The following is a 20,907-nucleotide window of genomic DNA, read 5'->3' on the forward strand; positions in this document are numbered from 1 at the left end:
ATGGTAATCCCGGCATCGAAAACAGAATGGGGTGGTCTCCCCCTCTAATATAATATAATTATAATATATTATAATGTAATTATAATATAATGTAAAAATAATAATGTTTGTATTTGTTAAGCCCTTACTGTGTGAAGAGCACTGTTCTAAGCGCTGGGGTGGATACAGGGTCATCAGGTTGTCCCACGTGGGGCTCACGGTCTTCATCCCCATTTTACAGATGAGGTAACTGAGGCCCAGAGAAGGGAAGTGACTTGCCCACAGTCACACAGCTGACAAGCTCTAGACTCTAGCTCCCGTGGGAGGGGAATGTGTCGACTGATCCTGTTGTACTATGCTCTCCCAAGGACTCAGTACAGTGCTCTGCACACTGTAAGCACTCAATAAATACCACCGATTGATCGGCACAGCGTGGCCTAGTTGATAAAGCGTCGGCCCAGGAGCCCAAAGGAGCTGGGTTCTCATGTGCTGGGTGACTTCGGGCGAGTTACTTCCCTTCTCCGTGTCTCAGTTACGGCATCTGTGAAACGGGGATTGAGATTGTGTGCCCCACGTGGGACGTGAACCCTGTCCAACCTGATCAGCTTGTATCTACCCCAGAGTTTAGTACAGTGTCTGGCACGTAGTAAGTACTAAACCGAATGCAAACCGGGCCCACAGGGCTAATCCAGCTTCTGCAGGGGAGCTGGACCTTCGAGTCCCACCTCGCCCTCCGAGTATGCCCCGTGTTCTCGGAGTGGGCCGGAGGAGAGATGGGGACATTTGGCGATCGAGGAGTTTTACAGACACTATTGCCAGGCTGCAGAGACGCAGTCTGCCAGGAAAGGACAATAAATAGAGCTGCCATCTGGGTTTCACTCCCGGCCCCTTTCTGGATCCGGGGATGGGAGAAGGCAAGTTACGGCTGCCCAGAAAGCTGTGGCGGTGAAGCCCGCAGTAGCCAGTCCCGTAGAGAATCCATCCGCCTTTCATCCATCTTTGACCCGGTTCTTCTCGGCTAGAACGTATCTCCTCAAGGGTGGCCCGTCGGCATCTCAAACTCAACCTGTCCGGAAGTGAACTTCTAATCTTCCGTCTTTAGCCCTCCCCACCTTCCAGCTTTCGCATCTCTGTTGATCGTAACTACCACCCCACGTGTCCCAGAGTGGTGACATCCTCGCCGCCTCGCGGTCATTCGGCCCTCACGTCCAGTCAACTGCTAAATTCTAGTAATTCTTCCTTCCAGACATTTTGAAGATCCACTCCTTCCTCTCTACCGTGGTTTAAGTATGTTTCATACGGTTAGAGAAGCAGCGTGGCTCAGTGGAAAAGAGCCCGGGCTTGGGAGTCAGAGGTCATGGGTTCGAATTCCAGCTTGGCCACTTGTCAGCTCTGTGACTGTGCACTTCACTTGTCTGTGCCTCAGTTCCCTCATCTGTAAAATGGGGATTAACTGTGAGTCTCATGTGGCACAACCTGATTACCCTGTATCTACCCCAGGGCTTAGAACAGTGCTCTGCACATAATAAGCGCTTACCAAATGCCAACATTATTATTATTAGACTACCCTGAAAGCCTCCTTACTGGTTGTTCTGCCTCTTCCTGCTTCTCTCCGGTCTTCATGCACATCTCCCGTCTTCTTGAAGCCCTCCGATTGTTATCCGTCTGCTTCGGCGTCAAACAAAAGTGCCTTACTGTTGGCTTTGAGTCTTTCCATCGGCTCTCTCCACCCCGACATATTCGCCCACCTCCTTCTTCTCTCTAGCGGGAAGCAAATCCCCGTTTCTTGCCACGGGTGGCCTCTATTTATTCTCCTCGTGTCTGCAAATCCCGCTGGGCCATTTCAGCGCGATCAGGCCAACATTGTCGAACAAATTACACTTGCCTAACTTCACCTTCACAGAAACCGTGAAGTTAAAACTGTGAAACTCAAGCAAGTCGGGTAGGAGATGTAAAATCCTCACCTAGATAATGGAAAACTTAAGCAGGCTAACGTACTGGGGGCTTCACAGAAAAATCCATTGTGAATTTACTGAGGTAAATAGCATAGATTTTCCTTAAGGCGGATCGGTAATTAATCCCGTTTAATTTCTTGTTTGTCTAGGTCGAGATTTAATCTGCATTCAGTCGATGGATGGGATGCTTATGTTGTTTGAGCAGGAGAGCTATGCCTTTGGCCGATTTCTACCTGGTTTTCTTCTTCCCGGCCCTCTCACTTACAATTCCCGGACAGATTCCTTCATTACTGTTTCTTCATGTCGACAGGTTGAGAGTTACAAGTAAGTGACGATGCTAACTTTTTAACCCAGTGTCACTTTTACTTTGTTGTGGAGTAATGCCTTTATTCATTCTGATTTTTAAATATCATGAATGGTCCAAAAGTCTGTTTTGTGGGAAACATAATGTGATGTAGCAGAGATGAAAAAAAAAACAACTTTCAGGAATAAGTTCACCTTGCTTTTAGTGAATTTTGATTGATAGAGGACTTAAATTTGAGTCCAAGTTATCTTAAGCTGCAGAGAAATTGGAGGCAATGGCAAAAAGGAAAACAACACATGGAAGGAAAAACGAGATCCAGAACATTTTGATATCATCGTCACAATCAACCGGTGGTATTTTTAGAGCGCTTACTGTGTGCCGAGCACTTGGGAGAGAAGTAGCATGGCTTAGCGGATAGAGCAACGGGCCTGGGATTCAGAAGGTCGTGGGTTCTGATCCCAGCTCCGGCTCTTCCACTTGTCTGCTGTGTGACCTTGGGCAAGTCATTTCACTCCTCCGGGCCTCAGTTACCTCATCTGTAAAATGGGGATTGAGACTGTGAGCCTCATGTGGGAAAGGGAGTGGGTCCAACCCAATTTGATTGTACCCACCCCAGTGCTTTGTACAGTGCCCGGTACATAGTAAGTGCTAAACAAATAACATTATTATTATTATTATTACAGTACTATAGATCTGGGAGAGACAAACCCTGTTATCGTGACGTTTACAGTCTAGAGATTGTAAACTCAAGACAGCAAATGAACTTCATTTTACTGAGGACAGGATTTTTGAATTTCATTGTACACGCCGGAGAGATTTTGTTGGGCCTAAAGGAAGCCCTACAGCATTTATGTACCTATCTGTAATTTATTCATATTAATGTCTGTCTCCCTCTCTAGATTGTAAGCTTGTGGTGGGCAGGGAATGTATCTGTCTATTGTTATATTGTACTCTTCCAAGTGTTTAGTACGGTGCTCTGCACACAGTAAGCACTCAATAAATACGGTTGAATGAATGAATGAAGTGTTTTTTTTGGAAAGCGATAAATATGGGAATAGGCTTTGAAGAGAAGTTCCGGCATCTTCACGCCTAAATGTCTTCAAGAAAAAAACCAGACCATCTGTTCTGAGTAGGTTACTCGTATACCTACGTGTCTAAGAGCAAGGAATTGGGTTCCTTCCGATCTGGTGTTTTATGATTCCACGTTGACCGGGGGGTTTTCCTTAAGGATACCCAGGCACCTACGAATCGCTTTAAAAATCAGAGACAACGATTATCAGGATTTCGAGAATCTCCCGATATCAGCTGTGGCCGTTTTGATTAGGGGAGGTAGCTGAGAAAGCACCTTTTTTTTTCATCATGGCTCCAGAGAGCCTACGGTACAAAAGTCCGGTAAATATGAAAATGATCGAGGCAAGCAGAAGTCAATTAATTTAGCGTACCGTCCGGCCACCCTGCCTCAGCAGTCCGCGCAGGCCGCGTGGCTCAAGGGAGAGGAATGAAATATGACGCCGCTACTGGCAATAAAAAACCGAAATGGATTCTGAAGGGTTGAGGAAAATGGCTAAACGGATCGACTGCCGTTGCCAAAAAGTTAAGCGATATTGTGAACCGATGTCTTTCAGTTTCCCACACCGGCTTGTGAATTTCCTCACGCTAAGTAATGATACCTGCCGAGGTTCCTTCGTGGTCACAATGAGTGTACTCCATTAATCATTCTTCGAAGTATGTGCTTTGGATTTAAGGTGTTAATAAGTGCAGAAGTGTGCTTTAGAGGCAAGGCGTTCGTTTCCTGAAGATTTGGGTTTAATCTAGCGGAAGCCTACCAGCATTCCAATCCATTAACTTCATCCGCTTCTAGGACTGAAAAACCTGCCTATTTTCCCCACCACGTGGCCTTGTTATCATTGGAAAAATGCATGAAATATGGGTTTGTAATGAAATGATTGAAATCAGAAGGGTGGAGAGGAAGAAATGTAGTTTCCACTTTGGTGTGCGTTTGTGCGTACGTTCTAATGTTTGAAGATGCAATTAGACTAGTGCTAATAAGCGGTGCCCGTAAAATGTACAGCTCTCTTCCTTTGGACTCGGGGTGTATTCGTCACGGCACTTCAAGGAAATGGATCGTAGAAATTAGGGACGTGAATACTTAAATAAAACAAAAATAACCCAACCCCGCTCAGCTTTTTGAATGATCAACTGTATGGCTTTAAGAAACAGAGAACCGTCATCATCGTCTAACTTGTGACGAGGTTCGTAGAGATTTTTTATTTTAGACCTCACAGTTCTTCAAATCAGAGTAAAATGATTCGGTGCTAATCTTAAGGGTGGGACACGAAAGAGCTCTCGAGACGTCGCTTGGGTTTGGCAGCAGGGCTGCTGTGGTTTCAAGGGCTTGCGGCTTGTACATCAAAAGGCACCGTCAGTTGTGTCCTAGACATGACTGGCTTTTGTTCGCGGTTTGCGGCAGTCTGGTTTGAAAAACGTGTATGGCCCTTTAATGAAATAAAATAAAATACTGCTAACTGCCCTTTCCGTATCGTCCAAAGAGGGCTGGTTCTGAATCTCATAGAACCGAACGCTTTCGTCCCAATCTCATCCGAATTATGTGGCATTTCAACATCAGACTTTTACCTGCATTATTAGCCAAAGACAAATGGGACAGGACGGAACTGCAGAAGACTGGTTAATGTCCAATTTGGCATCGTGTAAGATTAGAGAAGCAGCGTGGCTCAGTGGAACGAGCACGGGCTTGGGAGTCAGAGGTCACGGGTTCGAATCCCGGCTGTGCCACCTGTCAGCTGTGTGACTGTGGGCAAGTCACTTAACTTCTCTGTGCCTCAGTTCCCTCATCTGTAAAATGGGAATTAAGACTGTGAGCCTCACATGGGACAACCTGATTACCGTGTTTCTACCCCAGCGCTTAGAACAGTGCACCGCACCTAGTAAGCGCTTAACAAATGCCAACCATTATTATTATGATTACTGTTTTAAGGGTGCCATTTTAATTGTTTTCCAGGAATAGGAACCTGGGGCTGTGGTCTCCTAATGATGACATTCCATGAGAAGCAGCATGGCGTAGTAGTGGATAGAGCACGGGCCTGGGAATCCGAAGGTCATGGGTTCTAATCCCGGCTCCGCCACTTGTCTGCTGTGTGACCTTGGCACGTCACTTCACTTCACTGAGCCTCAGTTACGTCATCTGTAAAGTGGGGATTGAAACTGTGGGCCCCACCTGGGACAGGGACTGTGTCCAACCCGATCTGCTTGTATCCACCCCAGCGCTTAATACAGTGCTTGGAACTAAGCGTGGCTTAGTGGAAAGAGCCCGGGCTTGGGAGTCAGAGGCCACGGGTTCTAATCCCGGCTCCGCCACTCGTCAGCCGTGTGACTTTGGGCAAGTCGCTTAACTTCTCTGGGCCTCAGTTCCCTCGTCTGTAAAATGGAGATTAAGACTGTGAGCCCCACGTGGGACAACCTGATTTCCTCGTATCTACCCCAGCGCTTAGAATAGTGCTTGGCACATAGTAAGTGCTTAACAAATACCATTATTATTCTTATTCTTCTTCTTATTATTAAGCACTCACCATGTGCCAAGCATTGTATTAAGCACCGGAGAAGATACAAGATAATCAGTTAGGACACAACCCTGTTCCATCTAGGACGTCGCAGTCTAAGAGGGAGGAAGAACAGGTACAGAATCCCCATTTTACAGATGATAAAACTGAGGGACAGAAAAGACAAATAATACTAATCATTCTGGTATTTGTGAAGTGCTTACTATATGCGCCGTGGAACCGTGCTAAGCGTCGGGAAGGATACAAGCAAATCGGGTTGGACGCAATCCCTGTCCCACATGGGGCTCACAGTCTCCATCCCCCTTTTACAGAAGAGGTAACTGAGGCACAGAGGAGTGAAGGTCATGCAGCAGGCAAGCGACAGAGCCACGACTAGAACTCAGGTCCTCTGGCTTCCCAGGCCAGTGCTCTTTCCACTGAGCCACCCCGCTTCAGCTGTGTGACTTGGGGCAAGTCACTTAACTTCTCTGTGCCTCAGTTCCCTCATCCGTAAAATGAGGGTTAAGACCGTGAGCCCCACGTGGGACAACCTGATCACCCTACCCAGCGCTTAGAACGATGCTCGGCACATAGTAAGCGCTTAACAAACACCAACATCATCATCATCGACTACAAGTGCTTACCTGCTTCACCAACGGGCTGCTTTCAGAAATGAGTAGTTTAAAGCAAGTGTTTCAGGAGCAATCACTGTATTCTATGTGCTCTGTGCTTTGCACATAGTAAGCACTTAACAATTACCAACATTATTATTATTCTAAACTCAGGAAGTGTTTAGAAAACCCCCGATGCAGTTGTTCAGGACCCTGCTTTATCCCGAAGGTATTTTGCTCCACCGTGATCAAACCCTCTTAAACATTCTGGGATTCTATCAACCATCAAGTACCGACCCTGCCTCCCCTGTCCATCTGTGGATGCGTCCGGTCCACGAACTTGTGGAATTTAGAATGTTCCAAGCCTTTAGCAGAGTAAACCATCCTTGGATGCTCATTCTGACAAGAGATGGGAGGCAAGAAACAGTGTGGATTAGTGGAAAGAGCACGGGCTTGGAAGTCAGAGGACGTGGATTCTAATCACGTGTCTGCTGGGTCACCTAGGGCAAGCCGCTTCACTTCTCTGGGCCTCAGTTACCTCATCTGGAAGATGGGGATGAAGACTGTGAGCCCCACATGGGACCTCGTATCTCCCCCAGCGCTTAGAACAGTGCTTGGTCACATAGTAAGCACTTAACAAATACTTCTATTATTTGTATTATCATTATCATTTCCCCAAGTAGGCTTGCCCCTTGTTTTTTGTGTAGCCTTGAAAATCAGCACTTTGGTGCTCGGTGCCTAAGAGAAATCAACAGGGCCACCTGGAAAATAAGGCAGTTTTCCAAAGGAAATGTAATATATTCAGACCCTTTTCCCTGATTGTTTAGTTCTTGTGAAGAGTAGCTAGAAGCGAGTTAAGCTTTGATATTGTTGTTTTGGAAGGAAGAGGAAACGGTAAGGAGAAGGAGGATGGGAAAGGCACGGCATTGATAGTAATAGTATTCACTAAGCGCTTACTTTGTGCAGAGCGCTGTACTAAGCGTTCGGAAAGGGCATACGGGTGGGATTTAGACACAGATCCTGTTCCTGGAGGGACTCCCAATCCGGTAAATCGGACGGGACCAGTGCAGATGTTTCAGATCCTTTGCTAGTTGGGACAGAGTCTAAAGATTTTTGAAAACAATTTACCAGCCAGATAATCAATCAATCAAAGCAGTGGGGCTCAGTGGAAAGAGCCTGGACTTGGGAGTCAGAGGTTACGGGTTCGAATCCCGGCTCTGCCGCTTGTCAGCTATGTGACTGTGGGCAAGTGACTTCACTTCTCTGTGCCTCAGTTCCCTCATCTGGAAAATGGGGATTAAGACCGTAAGCCTCACGTGGGACAACCTGATTACCCTGTATCTACCCCAGCTCTTAGAACAGTGCCCTGCACACAGCAAGCGCTTAACAAATACCGACATTATTATTATTTAGCGTTTACCATGTGCAGAACACTATCCTAAGCACTTGGGAGAGTACCGTTCAACAGAGCTGGTAAATTAAAAGAGATTAAATGAGCCAGATGTGACTGTTGGAATACAAGAGGGAAAATTCCATAGGGAAATAGAAATATAGTAGTATTTTTGGGACCTTTTCATCTCCTAAATCACCTAGAACATCAGCGCAAAGCCCACATTTTAAAATAACCTTTAAATTTTGCCAGTTGGGGCAGAACAATTCAACTATGGAACTACGGCTTCTCCAAAGGGGCCTGCTTCTCCGAAGTTAACAGTCAGAACATGTGGTTTAGATTTTTTGATTGTGGTAGGTTGTTTTTTTTTTTGTGGTTTTACTCTACTGCTCCAGTAAGCTGCCGTAAGAATCGATTCTTAAATTTCACAGCTCTCAAAAGAAAAGTAATAATCCTTCGGGAGGGAGTACACATCTGAATGGCCAGCGTATGTATGTATAAAAAAGGCAACCGCAGATCGATGCTTCTCCTATTTTCCAACAGGTACCAAGTGCTGGCATTTGCAACGGATGCAGATAAGAGGCAGGAGACAGAACAGCAAAAACTTGGTTGTGGAAAGAGATTGGTGGTGAGAGGCCTTTGGTTTTTGAGCTAACATTTCGAGTGACGTAGTAGAAAAAAATCCCTGGGTACCTCAGAGTCTTCTACTTTATGCATTAGTGAAGCAACCACTCTTTTGAGTTAAGAAAACAGTGTAATCGGGAGGTTTCAATTTTGCTGTGTTCTCTCTACAAAGCATATTTCAGCTCTGGTGGTGATACGTTTTTGGAGGGCATAAGTGAGAGGCGTCGGACTGAGACCTGCGTTAGAAGTCTAGTCTTCGCAAATGACGTTTCATGAGCCGGCAAAAGCCACTCGACCTCTTGGTGGCTCGGTTTTTCCACCTGTGATAATATATTGCAACCACGTATATTTGGATTGATTGGGAATAATCCAGATATGTGGAAATCTGGACAGTCCGGGGATATAAGTGCCGTGGCTCAGTGGAAAGAGCACGGGCTTTGGAGTCAGAGGTCATGAGTTCGAATCCCAGCTCTGCCAATTGTCAGCTGTGTGACTGTGGGCAAGTCACTTAACTTCTCTGTGCCTCAGTTACCTCATCTGGAAAATGGGGATGAAGACTGTGAGCCCCACGTGGGACAACCTGATTGCCCTGTGTCTACCCCAGCGCTTAGAACGGTGCTCGGCACATAGTAAGCGCTTAACAAATACCAACATTATTATATAAGTGGAATCGGTTCTTAGATCATACCAAGCGGTTCTTAGAACACGCCAGGTAATAAACTGTCAAATGGAAATGTATACTGGACCTTGGAGCAGGGTATTTCTGGAAACTGAGGAAAAATCCAAGCCTTGAAATCACACCGAACACTGGAGTAGAAGCGTCCAACCCCATTTGCTCATATGCACCCCAGTGCTTAGTATAGTGCCTGGCACATAGTAAGTGCTTAATAAATACCACAATTATTATTATTAAGTGTACCCAGATCTCTTCAGTGTTCTGTCAGGGATGGACGAGGGGACATCTGTGTCCACAGCGCTGGACTGCTGGGAGGAGGCCGGTGGGGTGAGATATAAAGGCCGTCTTTTACACTTTTATTCTCCTCTTCTCCCTTCTTCCATTTGCCTTTCTTCTTCCATTCTCCTCACTTCACCTCCGTAATAATGCCTTGCTCCGGGTCAAATGTTTTGGGCCCCACCTCCTCTCAAGAACTACCTTATAGATCCCAGGGGCACAAAAATATTTCCTGCTCATATCAGGGATTTAAACCTGTGCGGTAGAATCTGGAAAATACCACTGAGCCAGGTTGCAAGCCCATGTGGGACAGGGACTGTGTCTGACCGCATTAACTCGGATCTGCCCCAGTGCTAGCCAATACCATAATTATCATTATACTGTATTAATTAATGCCACCCAAGACTAAGTAGATTTTACTGCTCATTAAATACGATTTATAAGTGTGACTCCCATGTCCATTTTGCTATAATTATCTCACTAACAGTTTCTTGAGTATTTCTTGAGATGTGATTGTCAAATCGTTTGAGCGTAAGAAGGGGAAAAACATGGAAAAGACTCTGTGATTTATTTGTCAGCAGAAAAGTTCCACAGGGTTCAAACAAACGAAGGTTCACTAATTTGGTTTCTGGTTTATCATAATTTCTTGCGCCTTAGTTGAGCGAGATAGTCTGTAACGATGACTGAACTGATTTTCTGCCTCTCTTGGAAGGTGGATTGGACTTTGAACATTGGAGAGCAGGCCCTGGATATCCGAATCGTCTCCTACAATCAGTCGTCCTCCTCTGTTTTCGTTCTTGGGGAGAGAAACTTCTTTTGCCTGAAGGATAATGGACACATTCGATTCATGAAGAAACTTGATTGTAGTCCAAGTTGCTTCCTCCCATATTGCTCAGGTTTGTAGGAAAAAAAACACCCCTATTTTCTATTTTCTATTATTACTGTAGTGATTGTAATAATAATGTGGTGTTGGAGAAGACTTTTGCAAGTAGCATGGACTGCCTGAAAAACAAACAATTGGGAGAAAATTAAACCACAGTGGTCTTTGAAAGGCCAAAGATTTGACTTAGCATATTTTGGACACATCATCAAGAGGACTGTTTATTTGGAGAAGACACAAATGCTAGGAAAAGTCCAGTGAAAACGTGGAAGAGGGAGACCAGCAGCTAGATGGATAGAGACCATAACAACGATAACAAAAGAACCGTTAGCAAGGCTACACATATAGCAGAAGACGGGACGTTCTGCAGAAAATACATCCGTAGGGTCGCTATGAATCGGAAATGACTCGACGGGACTTGATAATAATAATAATGACAACTGTGGTGTTTGTTAAGCGCTTACTATATGCCAAGCATAATGTTAAAGACTTGGGTAGTTTTGAGATTAACAGATTTCACAGTCTCTGTCCAACATGGGGTTCCCAGTCTAAGTGGAAGAGAGAACAGGTTTGGAATCCCCCGTCTACGTTAGGAAAACCGCTGTTTATTACTACCCTCCAAGTACCGTACTCCAATCACTGGGGTAGATACAGTCCTATAAGGGGCTCATAGTTTAAGTAGGAGGGAGAAGGATTTAATTTTCTCTTTCAGATGATGAAACAGAGGTACAGAGAAGTGAAATGATTTGCCCAAGGTCACACAGCAGGTGGACTGTAAGCTTGCTGTGGTCAGGGAATGTGGCTGTTTACTGTTGTATTGTACTCTCCCAACTGCTTAGTAAATGCTCAATAAATATGAACGAATGAACAAATGAATTAATGGGTGGAGCCAGGATTAGAACCCAGATCCTCTGCCTTTCTGACTTTCACTAGGCCACACTGCTGCAATATGAGAATGGAAACCAACAACAGCTAAGAAATATGTAATTATCTTATAGTGGAATTGTTTATTAATTCAAACATGGGAATTACAACTTCAAAAAATTTAAGTAGACATTTGTCATTTGAGTAAGACAGCTCAAATATTACCTCAACTGCCCTGCCATGTTGGTTATTCACCGTGCCTTTTTTGACGGAAAAATGGTCTTTAGAATTCATTCTTTTTCTTCATCTCAACATTCTCTTTATCATAATTTGTGATTCTGTTCTGTCCAAAGGACGTGCTGTAATCTGACCTTTCTTAATCTTAACGAGCGACAGAGGGATAGGTGCCTAATCAATCAATCAATCAATCATTAGTATTTATTGAGCATGTACTGTAGTAAGCATTTGGAAGAGTACAATAGAGTAAGCAGATCCTAGTCCTCAAACAGTTTGCAATTTAGTGGAAGAGACAGAAATTAAAATCAATCACGGGGAAGGGAAGGCAGCCAAGTGTAAGGATGGCAATCATTCCATCAATTAATGGTATTTATTGAGTGCTTACTGGGTGCCGAACACCGCGCTAAGCCTTTACGGGAGTAGACTACGACAGACGTGTTCTTTGTCCACAAGGAACGGAAAGTTTAGAGGGGAAGGCAGACATTAAAATATAAATACGGAGATGTACATAAGTGCTGTGGGGCTGAAGGAGGGGTGACTACCAAGTGCTTAAACGGTACAGATCCAAGAGTGATGCAGAAGAAGGAGGCAGCAGGGGAATTAAGGGTTTAGTCGGAAGAGACCTCTTGGAGAAGAATTTGATTTTCATAAGGTTTTGAAGGTAGGGGGAGTGGGGGTCCACTGTATATGAAGCGGGAGGGAGTTCCAGGTCAGGGGGAGGATTTGCTCAAGACGTTGATTGCAAGATAGATGAGATTGAGATAGAGTGAGGAGGTCGGCGTTAGAGGAGCAAAGGGTGAGGGTCATTATTTCAGTCGTATTTATTGAACGCTTACTGTGTGCAGGGCACTGGACTAAAAGCTTGGGAAAGTACAATACAACAATAAACTGTGTCATTCCCTTCCCACGGTGCGGGGGAGACTGACACCAGTACCCTTCTGGTAGGAAATCAGTGAAGTAAAATAGAAGAGTTTGAGCCCTTTGAGGGCTTTAAAGTCAGTGGTAAAGCTGTTTGACGTGGAGATGAGTGAGCATAGATTATTGAGGAGTGGGGTGATGCGATAGACACATTGGTAGACGTATTAATAGACGTGGTCTCTGACCACAAGTAGTTTACCATCTGGAGGGGGAGGCAGATGGGAAAATAAATAATGGATGTGTACAAAAAGGCTGTGGGGTTGAGGGTAGAGAGAATACCAAGAAATGTACATAAGTGATATTACAGGGTGAATGGTAACTAAGTGCTTAGAGGGACTTAAGTGCAAAGATGATGGAGAAGGGAGGAAAAATATAGATGGGAAATGAGAGCTTAGTCAGGGAAGGTTTCTTGGAAGAGATGTCGTGGCTCAGTGGAAAGAGCCCAGGCTTGCGAGTCAGAGGACATGGGTTCTAATCCCGGCTCCTCCGCTGGCCAGCTGTGTGACCTTGGGCCGGTCATTTCACTTCTCTGTGCCTCAGTGACCTCATCTGGAAAATGGGGATGAAGCCTGTGAGCCCCACTTGGGACAACCTGATTACCTTGTATCTACCCCTGCGCTTAGAACAGTGCCGGGCACATAGTAAGCGCTTAACAAATACCAACATTATTATTATTATTTGTAGGAGATATAAGCTCCTTGTGGGCAGCGATTTCTGTCTACCTACTCTACTGTACTTTTCCAACCACTTACTTCTGTGCTGTGGACTTAGTAAGCGCTTAATAAATACCACTGATTGAATGATTGATAGTAGGGCTCTGACGATGGGGAGAGTGGCCGTCTGGCGGACATGAGTTCAAAAGTCCCCAAACTCAAGGCCAACCTTGTCAGGCTCCTGCCCTGACTTAGATAGCTCTAGAATTAGTCTATTAACGAGACTCACTGGCGAATTGCCCAAGTCTCTTATTGTTGTTGTCGTCGTCTTATCGAGTCGTGTCTGACCATAGCGGCGCCACGTCCCTCCCAGGGCGCCCCGCTTCCATCTACAGTCGTTCCGGTAGCGGATCCAAAGAGTTTTCCCGGTCAAAATCCAGAAGGGGTTTACCATTCCCTCCTTCCGCGCAGTGAACTCGAGTCTCCGCCCTCGACTCTCTCCCGGGCCGCTGCTGCCTGGCATGGGTGAGTTTTGACTTGGAGCAGATTGCCTGCCGCTCGATGGCCGCTTCCTGCGCTAGGAATGGAATGGACAGGCCTCTGCTTGACTCTCCCACCTGTAGTTGTGACTGTTAGAGGACTGGAGACTCTCCAGGTGCGACCCCGAGAGGGGCAGTTTCTTATTAGCATGTAGAAAAGTAAAGTGGGAGGAGCCGTGACATTTTTCATTCATTGATTCAATCGTATTGAGCGCTTACTGCGTGCAGAGCAGTGTACCAAGCACTTGGAAAGTCCAATTTAGCAATACAGAGAGACAATCCCCTTCCACACTGGGCTCGACTCCTAGGGGGCCTTAAAGTCGGGACTGAAAGAGCCTTTTCGCCTCCCAAATTGCCTGCTAATGGGAGACCTGATCTTGATATTCTACTTCAGGGAAGCATTGTAAAGCAGAGGCATGTTGAAAGATTATTTAAACTCTTAAAATTCTGGACATTAATAACTATTGGACCCTTGCGCTCATGTGGCTCTTGGTGAGTCTGCCGGTAAGTGGTCAGAATATTGCAGAAGGTTTTCAGCAATAAGGACCCAATTCAATACTGGGAGTGGTAACTTTACAGGTCAGCAGAACATTTAGCACAGTGCCACGCCAACTGTCATTATCCAGAAAATATTGCTTCATAAAACCTACATTGGTGATCGTAAATGTCCTGGATTTGAGGAAAGGGGCTGGAAATGTAGGCGCTGTGTAATTGCAATTCAAGTGTTAGTTACTTTAGTGGCACTGAAAGACTGATCTCATCTGTCCACTACGCGTGGCTTAGTGGAAAGAGTACGGGCTTGAGAGTCAGAGGAGGTGAGTTCTAATCCTGGCTCCGCCGCTTGTCAGCTGCGTGACCTAGGGCAAGTCACTTAACTTCTCTGTGCCTCAGTTACCTCATCTGTAAAATGGGGATGAAGACTGTGAGGCCTACGTGGGTCACCCCAGCGCGTAGAACAGTGCTTGGTACATAGTAACCGCTTAACAAATACCAACATTATTATTATCGTTATCCGGCTCACCACCGACCCCTTGCCCACATCGGCCCTCCCCCTTCCGTATCCTACAGAGCACCACTCTCTTTATCTTCCGAGCCCTACTGAAATCGTATCTCCTCCAAGAGGCCATCCCTGACTAAACCTTCACTTTCTCACCCTATTTGCCATTCCCTCTGCCTCAAGTATGCCCTTAAGCACTTTGATATTCGCCACAACCTTGCCATTGCCCCCATCTGTCACTTATTTTAATGTCTCTCTCCCCCGCTCTGGACTCCGAGCACCTTTTAAGCAGGGATCATATCTACCAACTCTACTGTATTGCACTCTCCTTAGGACAGTGCTCTTCACGTAGTAAGTTCCCAATAAATACCATGAATTGATTATGAAAAAAACTCTCATTTTTGCAAGAAATATATTGTCCATCAGTCATTCACTCATGGGGAAGCAGCGTGGCGTAGTGAAAGGAGCCCGGGTTTGGGAGACAGAGGTCGTGGATCCTAATCCCGGCTCCGCCGCTTGTCCGCTGTGTGACTTTGGGACTTCTCGGTGCCTCAGTTACCTCATCTGTAAAATGGTGATTAAGACAGTGTACCCCACGTCGGACAATCTGACAACCTCGTATCTACCCCAGCGCTTAAAACAATGCGTGGCACATAATAAGCGCATAACAAATACCATCATCGTCATCATTCCCTCGTCGTCATCATTCATTCATTCACTCAAAAGTATTTATTGAGCATTTATTCTGCAGGATGCCTTATTGGAGTGTACAGTATAGTGGAGTCGAAATGCTACTTAAATGAGCTTTTTTTTCTCTGAAACAGTTTCCATGTTTTTTCTATCCAAATAGCAATACGAAATTAGGTTGTGGCAGGAAACCTCCAACTTTAACATAACCCTTTGCTGAAAATGTCTATTTTCTAAATCTCAAATTTTCTATCTCCAACAGTGTCCGAAGGAACGATAAACACTCTGATTGGAAACCATAATAACATGCTGCATGTTTACGAGGACGTGACATTGAAGTGGGTCACTCAGCTTCCACACATTCCTGTGGCAGTAAAAGTGGGCTGTTTGCAGTAAGTAATACCCAAACCATCGTCTTGGTTCACAAACCCGGTCTTCCGTCTAGAAATTCTAATAAATAGTGGCAAGTGGATTGGAACAGATAGTGTCACTTATTAAAACAAACAAATTACTTTTAAGGGAGACAGAGTGGACAGACCAATCCCATCTCAGTTTCACAAATATTGGGCTCTGCTACAAGGTTTTTCATGTTTATAAACAGGGTAGAAATCTGGATCACGAGCTTGTTCCCTGATGGATTATCTTGAAGGCGATTCAACGGGGAGCTTCCGTATGAATCTGTTCTAAGTGAAGAATTTATTTGGTCTGTTCGGTGGGCATCGATGGGCCTGAAGATACATCTCCTTTAACTTTACTTTGAAACTAGTTTTCCGGCTTCCGACGGAATCCATACCTAATAGGACCAGGCTGGCTGAAGAAGATTTTGTGTTCAAAACAGAGCCGGTCGTAACGAGGCCAACTCGTGTTTGCAATTAAAGGAAAAATTTATAATTTTGAAAGAAGACATGAGAAAAAAACAGACCACCCGCATTTTTGGTTTTTCCTCAATTATTAGGAAAGGCAGTGAGGTGGAGAGGGAGAATCCGGAGGGGTGGAGTTTGGTGAATGAAGATAAGAGGTGTTATGGTCATTCAAAGGGCTGAAGTGTGGGCTGCTCTAACCCTGGAGAGCCGGAGGCGGGCGGGAAGAGGAGAAAGGGTCATGACCAATGACGGGAACCATTTCCACTCCTCTGACATTGGATTGACTCGGGTGTGTCTCTTTCCATCGGATTCACTGCCTCAAAGGGGAGAATGGGCACGAGTCTCCACTATCACAGTCAGCGTCTCTTCAGAGACTTCCACTGACACTGGCCAGTGTTCATGAGCTTCCTTCTCTCTCTCTCTCTCTCCCCCCGGCCATCCCCTGACTCCATTTTCCCTGTGACTCAGGTGGATGTGTAAGCAAATGGAGGTAGTGGGAGAGGGACAAGTTAGCTCTTCTTTGTTTCGGATGACATTAATCACCGAGATCCGATGGTTTCGAAATCCACCCCGCCAGATTTGATCTAGCCAAATTAAGCGTGAAAACTTAACTTGGATACAAATTACAGAAACTGGAAACCGATCGAAAAGAACTTCAATTTTGTTATATATAAATTCTGATCAGTCAGTCGAGGCATCAGTAAGTAAGGGCCTGTTGAATACTGAGCACTGAACTGAGATCTTGGGAAAGTACCATAAAAGTAGAAGTCGTAACCCTGCCCTCAAGGAAACAGATATCAGATAATTTACAGCCGGGGGAAGAAGTGCATATAAAGTCAAGTAGGGAAATCGATATGCGCATAAGTGGTGTGGGTGAATGTGAGAGTTTAAGTGCTGACTTGATTCAAAAATGCTGACGTGGTCACCGGGAGAATATTATTTGGGGAGAAGAAAAATTAATTAGGGAAAGCCTCCTGGAGGAGATGAGATCTAAGAAGGGCTTTGAAGAAAGGGTGAACCATCGTCTGTCAGATTTGAAAGGGGAGGAAGTTCCAGACATGGGGGAGGGTTGAGGCAGTGGGTTGGAGGCAGGAGAGCAAAGCAAGGCACAGTGAGCAGGTCATCTTGGAAGAAATAAGGGGAAGAGATCGGATAAGTAAGAGGGAGAGAAGAGATGGTGGATCTCTAAAACCGATGGTCAGAGATATCTGTTGCTGAGAAGAACGGGGGTAGTCGCTGAAGAATTTTGAGGCGAGAAGAGATGTGCAGAGTCCAAAAACGTGTATACAAACACGTACACACAATTTAAAATGTCCCAAACTGACAAACGCAAACATGATCTCCGCCTGACTTTCCTTCTGCAGATAACATCTCCCTCCTCCCTGTATCACAAGCCGACAATCTTGGTATCTATCCGTGACTCGTCTCACTCGTTAATCCCACATATTCACTCTGTCACCAGATCCTGTCAGTTCGTCCTTCACAGCCGTGCCAAACTCTGTCCTTTCCTCTCCTTCCAACCTGCTTCTGTGTCACCTTGACTACAGTATTAACCTCTTCACTGATCTCCCTGCCTCTTCTCTCTTCCCACTCCCGTCCTTACTTTACTCCGCTTTCCTGATCATTTTTCTAAAAAACTGCTCAGTCCACCTCTTCCCACTCCTCAAGAACCTCCAGCAGTTGGAGAAGCAGCGTGGAAAGAGCGTGGGCCTGAGACTCGGAACACTTGTCTGCCGTGTGTCCTTGCGTAAGTCACTTCACTTTTCCGTGCCTCAGTTCCCTCATCTGTAAAATGGGGATTAAGCCTGTGAGCCCTCTGTGGGACCGGGACTGTGTCCACCCCGTTTCACTTGTCTCCACCCCAGCTCTTAGAACAGTTAACTGGCACACGGTGAGCGCTTAACAAATAACATAGTCATCATCATTTCCCATCCACCTCCACATCATGAAGCAGCGTGGTTTAGTGGAAAGAGCCCGGGCTTGGGAGTCAGAGGTCATGGGTTCTAATCCTGGGTCCGCCACTTGTCAGCTGTGTGACTGTGGGCAAGTCATTTCACTTCTCTGTGCCTCAGTGACCTCATCTGTGAAAATGGGGATTAAAAAATGTGAGCCCCACGTGGGACAATCTGATTACCCTGTATCTACCCCAGCGCTTAGAACAGTGCTCTGCACATAGTAAGCGTTTAACAAATACCATTATTATTATTATTACTAACAAACAGAAACTCTTTACCTTTGACTTTAAACACTCATTCAGCTCACCCACTCTTACCTTGCCTCACTGATTTCCTACTACAACCCAGCTTGCGGGCTTCACTCTAATGCCAACCTGCCCACTGTACCTCAATCTCATTTATCTCAAACAGTTAATCAGTGGTATTTACCGAGAGCTTATTATGTGCAGGGGACCGTACTAAGCACTTGGGAGAATACAATACAGCAGAATTAGTGGACACATTCCCTGCCCTCAACAAGCTTAGTCTAGAGAAGCCACGTTTCCCCCTGGAGGGTAACCAAGTGCAACATAGTTTCCCTACATCCGGCCGAATAACTAACCTGCCTGTGCCCAGAGAAGGGTCCCGAGCGAGTTTGAGGGGGCCGAGAACGGGGGTGGCACCTGAGAAGGCAAGACCTGGAGCACCCCTGTCCGAACCCCGTTATCGGAGGTCTGGGGAGAGAATCCACACCCGGTTACCCCCCTCGGGCCTGACGGAGGCCTGCATCCCTCTCCCCCGTCTCCCTCCCTCGGAACCCGCTCCCAGCCCTCCGCCAAGAAAGAACCGTCAAGCCGTGTCCCCCCGCGCCCCAGCGTGCGTAGACTGAGTCAGGACCAGGGACCCACGGTGACAGGAAGGAAGGAGAGCAAAGTTATTCCGAAAGCAGAGGGTCTGAGCAAGCAGCAGGCGGCTTTTCGCCCCCGGATTCTGGCACGTGCAGAGCGTGGTGGAGGGCGGTGTGTAGGGAGGGGGTAAATCTTAGTTGCTTTGTTCAGCTGCGGGTTAGTACACTTATCAGGCATTCAATAAATGCGATTGATTGATGGGAAGGTTCTAGAAGAATTCTGTGCCCTTTGAGAATTAACTCTTAATATTTGGCACTTGAATATCACAGAAACAACTGGAGATAGACCCCTCTCATTTTGTATAATCTGATCTGATTAAGTTGTGATTATTGGGAGCAGCGTGATCTAGTGGATAGAACACGGGCCTGGCCCGTTGTTGGGTAGGGATTGTCTCTCTCTGTTGCTGAATTGTACTTTCCAAGTGCTTAGTACAGTGCTCTGCACACAGTGAGCGCTCAGTAAATACGATTGAGTGGATGAATGAAGTCAGATGGACCTGGGTTCTAATCCCGGCTCCATCACATGTCTGCTGTGTGACCTTGGGCAAACCACTTAACTTCTCTGTGCCTCAGTTACCTCATCTATAAAATGGGGTTAAAGACTGTGAGCCAGACATAGGACAATCTGATTACCTTGTAATAATAATAATGATGATGATGGTATTTTTAAGCACTTACTATGTGCGAAGCAGTGTTCTAAGCGCTGGGGTAGATACAGGGTAATCAGGTTGTCCCACATGAGGCTCACAGTCTTAATTCCCATTTTACAGATGAGATAACTGAGGCACAGAGACCTGAAGTGACTTGCCCAAAGTCACACAACTGACAAGCGGCCTAGCCGGGATTAGAACCTGTGACCTCTGACTCCCAAGCCTGTGCTCTTTCCACTGATCCGCGCTGCTTCTTCTATCTACCCCAGTGCTTGGAACAGTGCTTGGCATATAGTAAATGCTTAACAAATACTATAACAATTATTATTATTATTATTCTCTGTGCCTCAGTTACCTCATCTGTAAAATGGGGATTAAGACTGTGGGCCCTATGTGGAACAGGGACTGTGTCCAACCTGCTTATCTTGTATCTACCCCAGCACTTAAATCAGTGCTTGACAAATAGTAAGCACTTAACAAATACCAACATTATTATGGGGAGATTGGTAGTTAATGCTTCTGTCAAAGGTCAACAATTTCTCTGTTTGATTTAACTTTGGCATTTTCTCCAGGTAACTCCAAAGACTGGAAAATTGGGCATGCCTTTTAAAATTTGCCGGGTTTAAATAATTTATGTTTTCTCTGTAGAAAAGAATGTCACTGTAAAACCTAACGAGCGCATTACGCTAACCCTAACCCTCTCGATCGTCCTGGGAGAATCGATGCAAAATGAAATTTATTTTGAGTATGGATACGTGTAGCATTCGTTAAAGACTCGATTTCATTTTCAAGAAGGTACGGTACTCTTTAAATTAGCCTTGCTGATAGCTGTCTTCCTGCATACAGAAACAATTTGCGTTTGGTCAGAAGACGATTGAATTTACTTTATGCTTGGGCATGACCCCGGGGGGAATGATCTGATAAAACAGTGTTGTGTGAGCCGTGAGGTATTTATACCCAGTCTCAAAGAAGCTGTCAGTAGATCAATTTGGGTGCCCTCTTCGATACAGCGAGACTGATCGAGTCAATGCCTGCCAGCCTTTTATTAGTAGACATTTCTGTCGGTGTACACTGCACAAGTATTTGCCAGGTAATAATACCTGCGCTAAGATGTCTTGCATTCCAAAGTGTGATCTGGCAATGTGTTTTAATATGTGTATATATATGAAAACACCTGGTGGACCACTTGTTTGTCTCAATTTTACCATCAATACCTGGGTGCATTCTTTTCCTGGGTCTCTTATCTCTTTGGGTGCTTCTTCTCTGTCTCTTTTACAGTGGGGGTCCCTCCAAACTCACTTGGGGCACCATTGTCTTCTCCATCTACACCCACTTCCTTGGATAATTCATTCACTTCCATAGTTCAACTGCCTTCTCCATGGGGATGATCCCTAAAATGACCTCTC

The 20,907-nt window shown here is 45.6% G+C and overlaps 1 protein-coding gene across 7 annotated transcripts in view; it reads left to right on the forward strand.

Moving 5' to 3' along the window:
• Positions 1-20,907, forward strand: part of BBS9 (Bardet-Biedl syndrome 9) — a 483,236-nt gene that overhangs the window by 114,734 nt on the left and 347,595 nt on the right. For all 7 annotated transcript variants that reach the window (XR_005661271.1, XM_039915128.1, XM_039915127.1 and 4 more), the window contains 4 exons: positions 2,084-2,258; positions 8,340-8,424; positions 10,085-10,268; positions 15,410-15,539. Coding sequence is in view for 6 of the 7 variants with exons in the window: in XM_039915128.1 (XP_039771062.1) it covers positions 2,084-2,258; positions 8,340-8,424; positions 10,085-10,268; positions 15,410-15,539 (574 nt within the window). In the remaining variant the exon portion in view is untranslated. The remainder of the gene's footprint in view (positions 1-2,083; positions 2,259-8,339; positions 8,425-10,084; positions 10,269-15,409; positions 15,540-20,907) is intronic.

Source organism: Ornithorhynchus anatinus, chromosome 21, assembly GCF_004115215.2.
Source record: "Ornithorhynchus anatinus isolate Pmale09 chromosome 21, mOrnAna1.pri.v4, whole genome shotgun sequence".
Classification (NCBI taxonomy): domain Eukaryota; kingdom Metazoa; phylum Chordata; class Mammalia; order Monotremata; family Ornithorhynchidae; genus Ornithorhynchus; species Ornithorhynchus anatinus.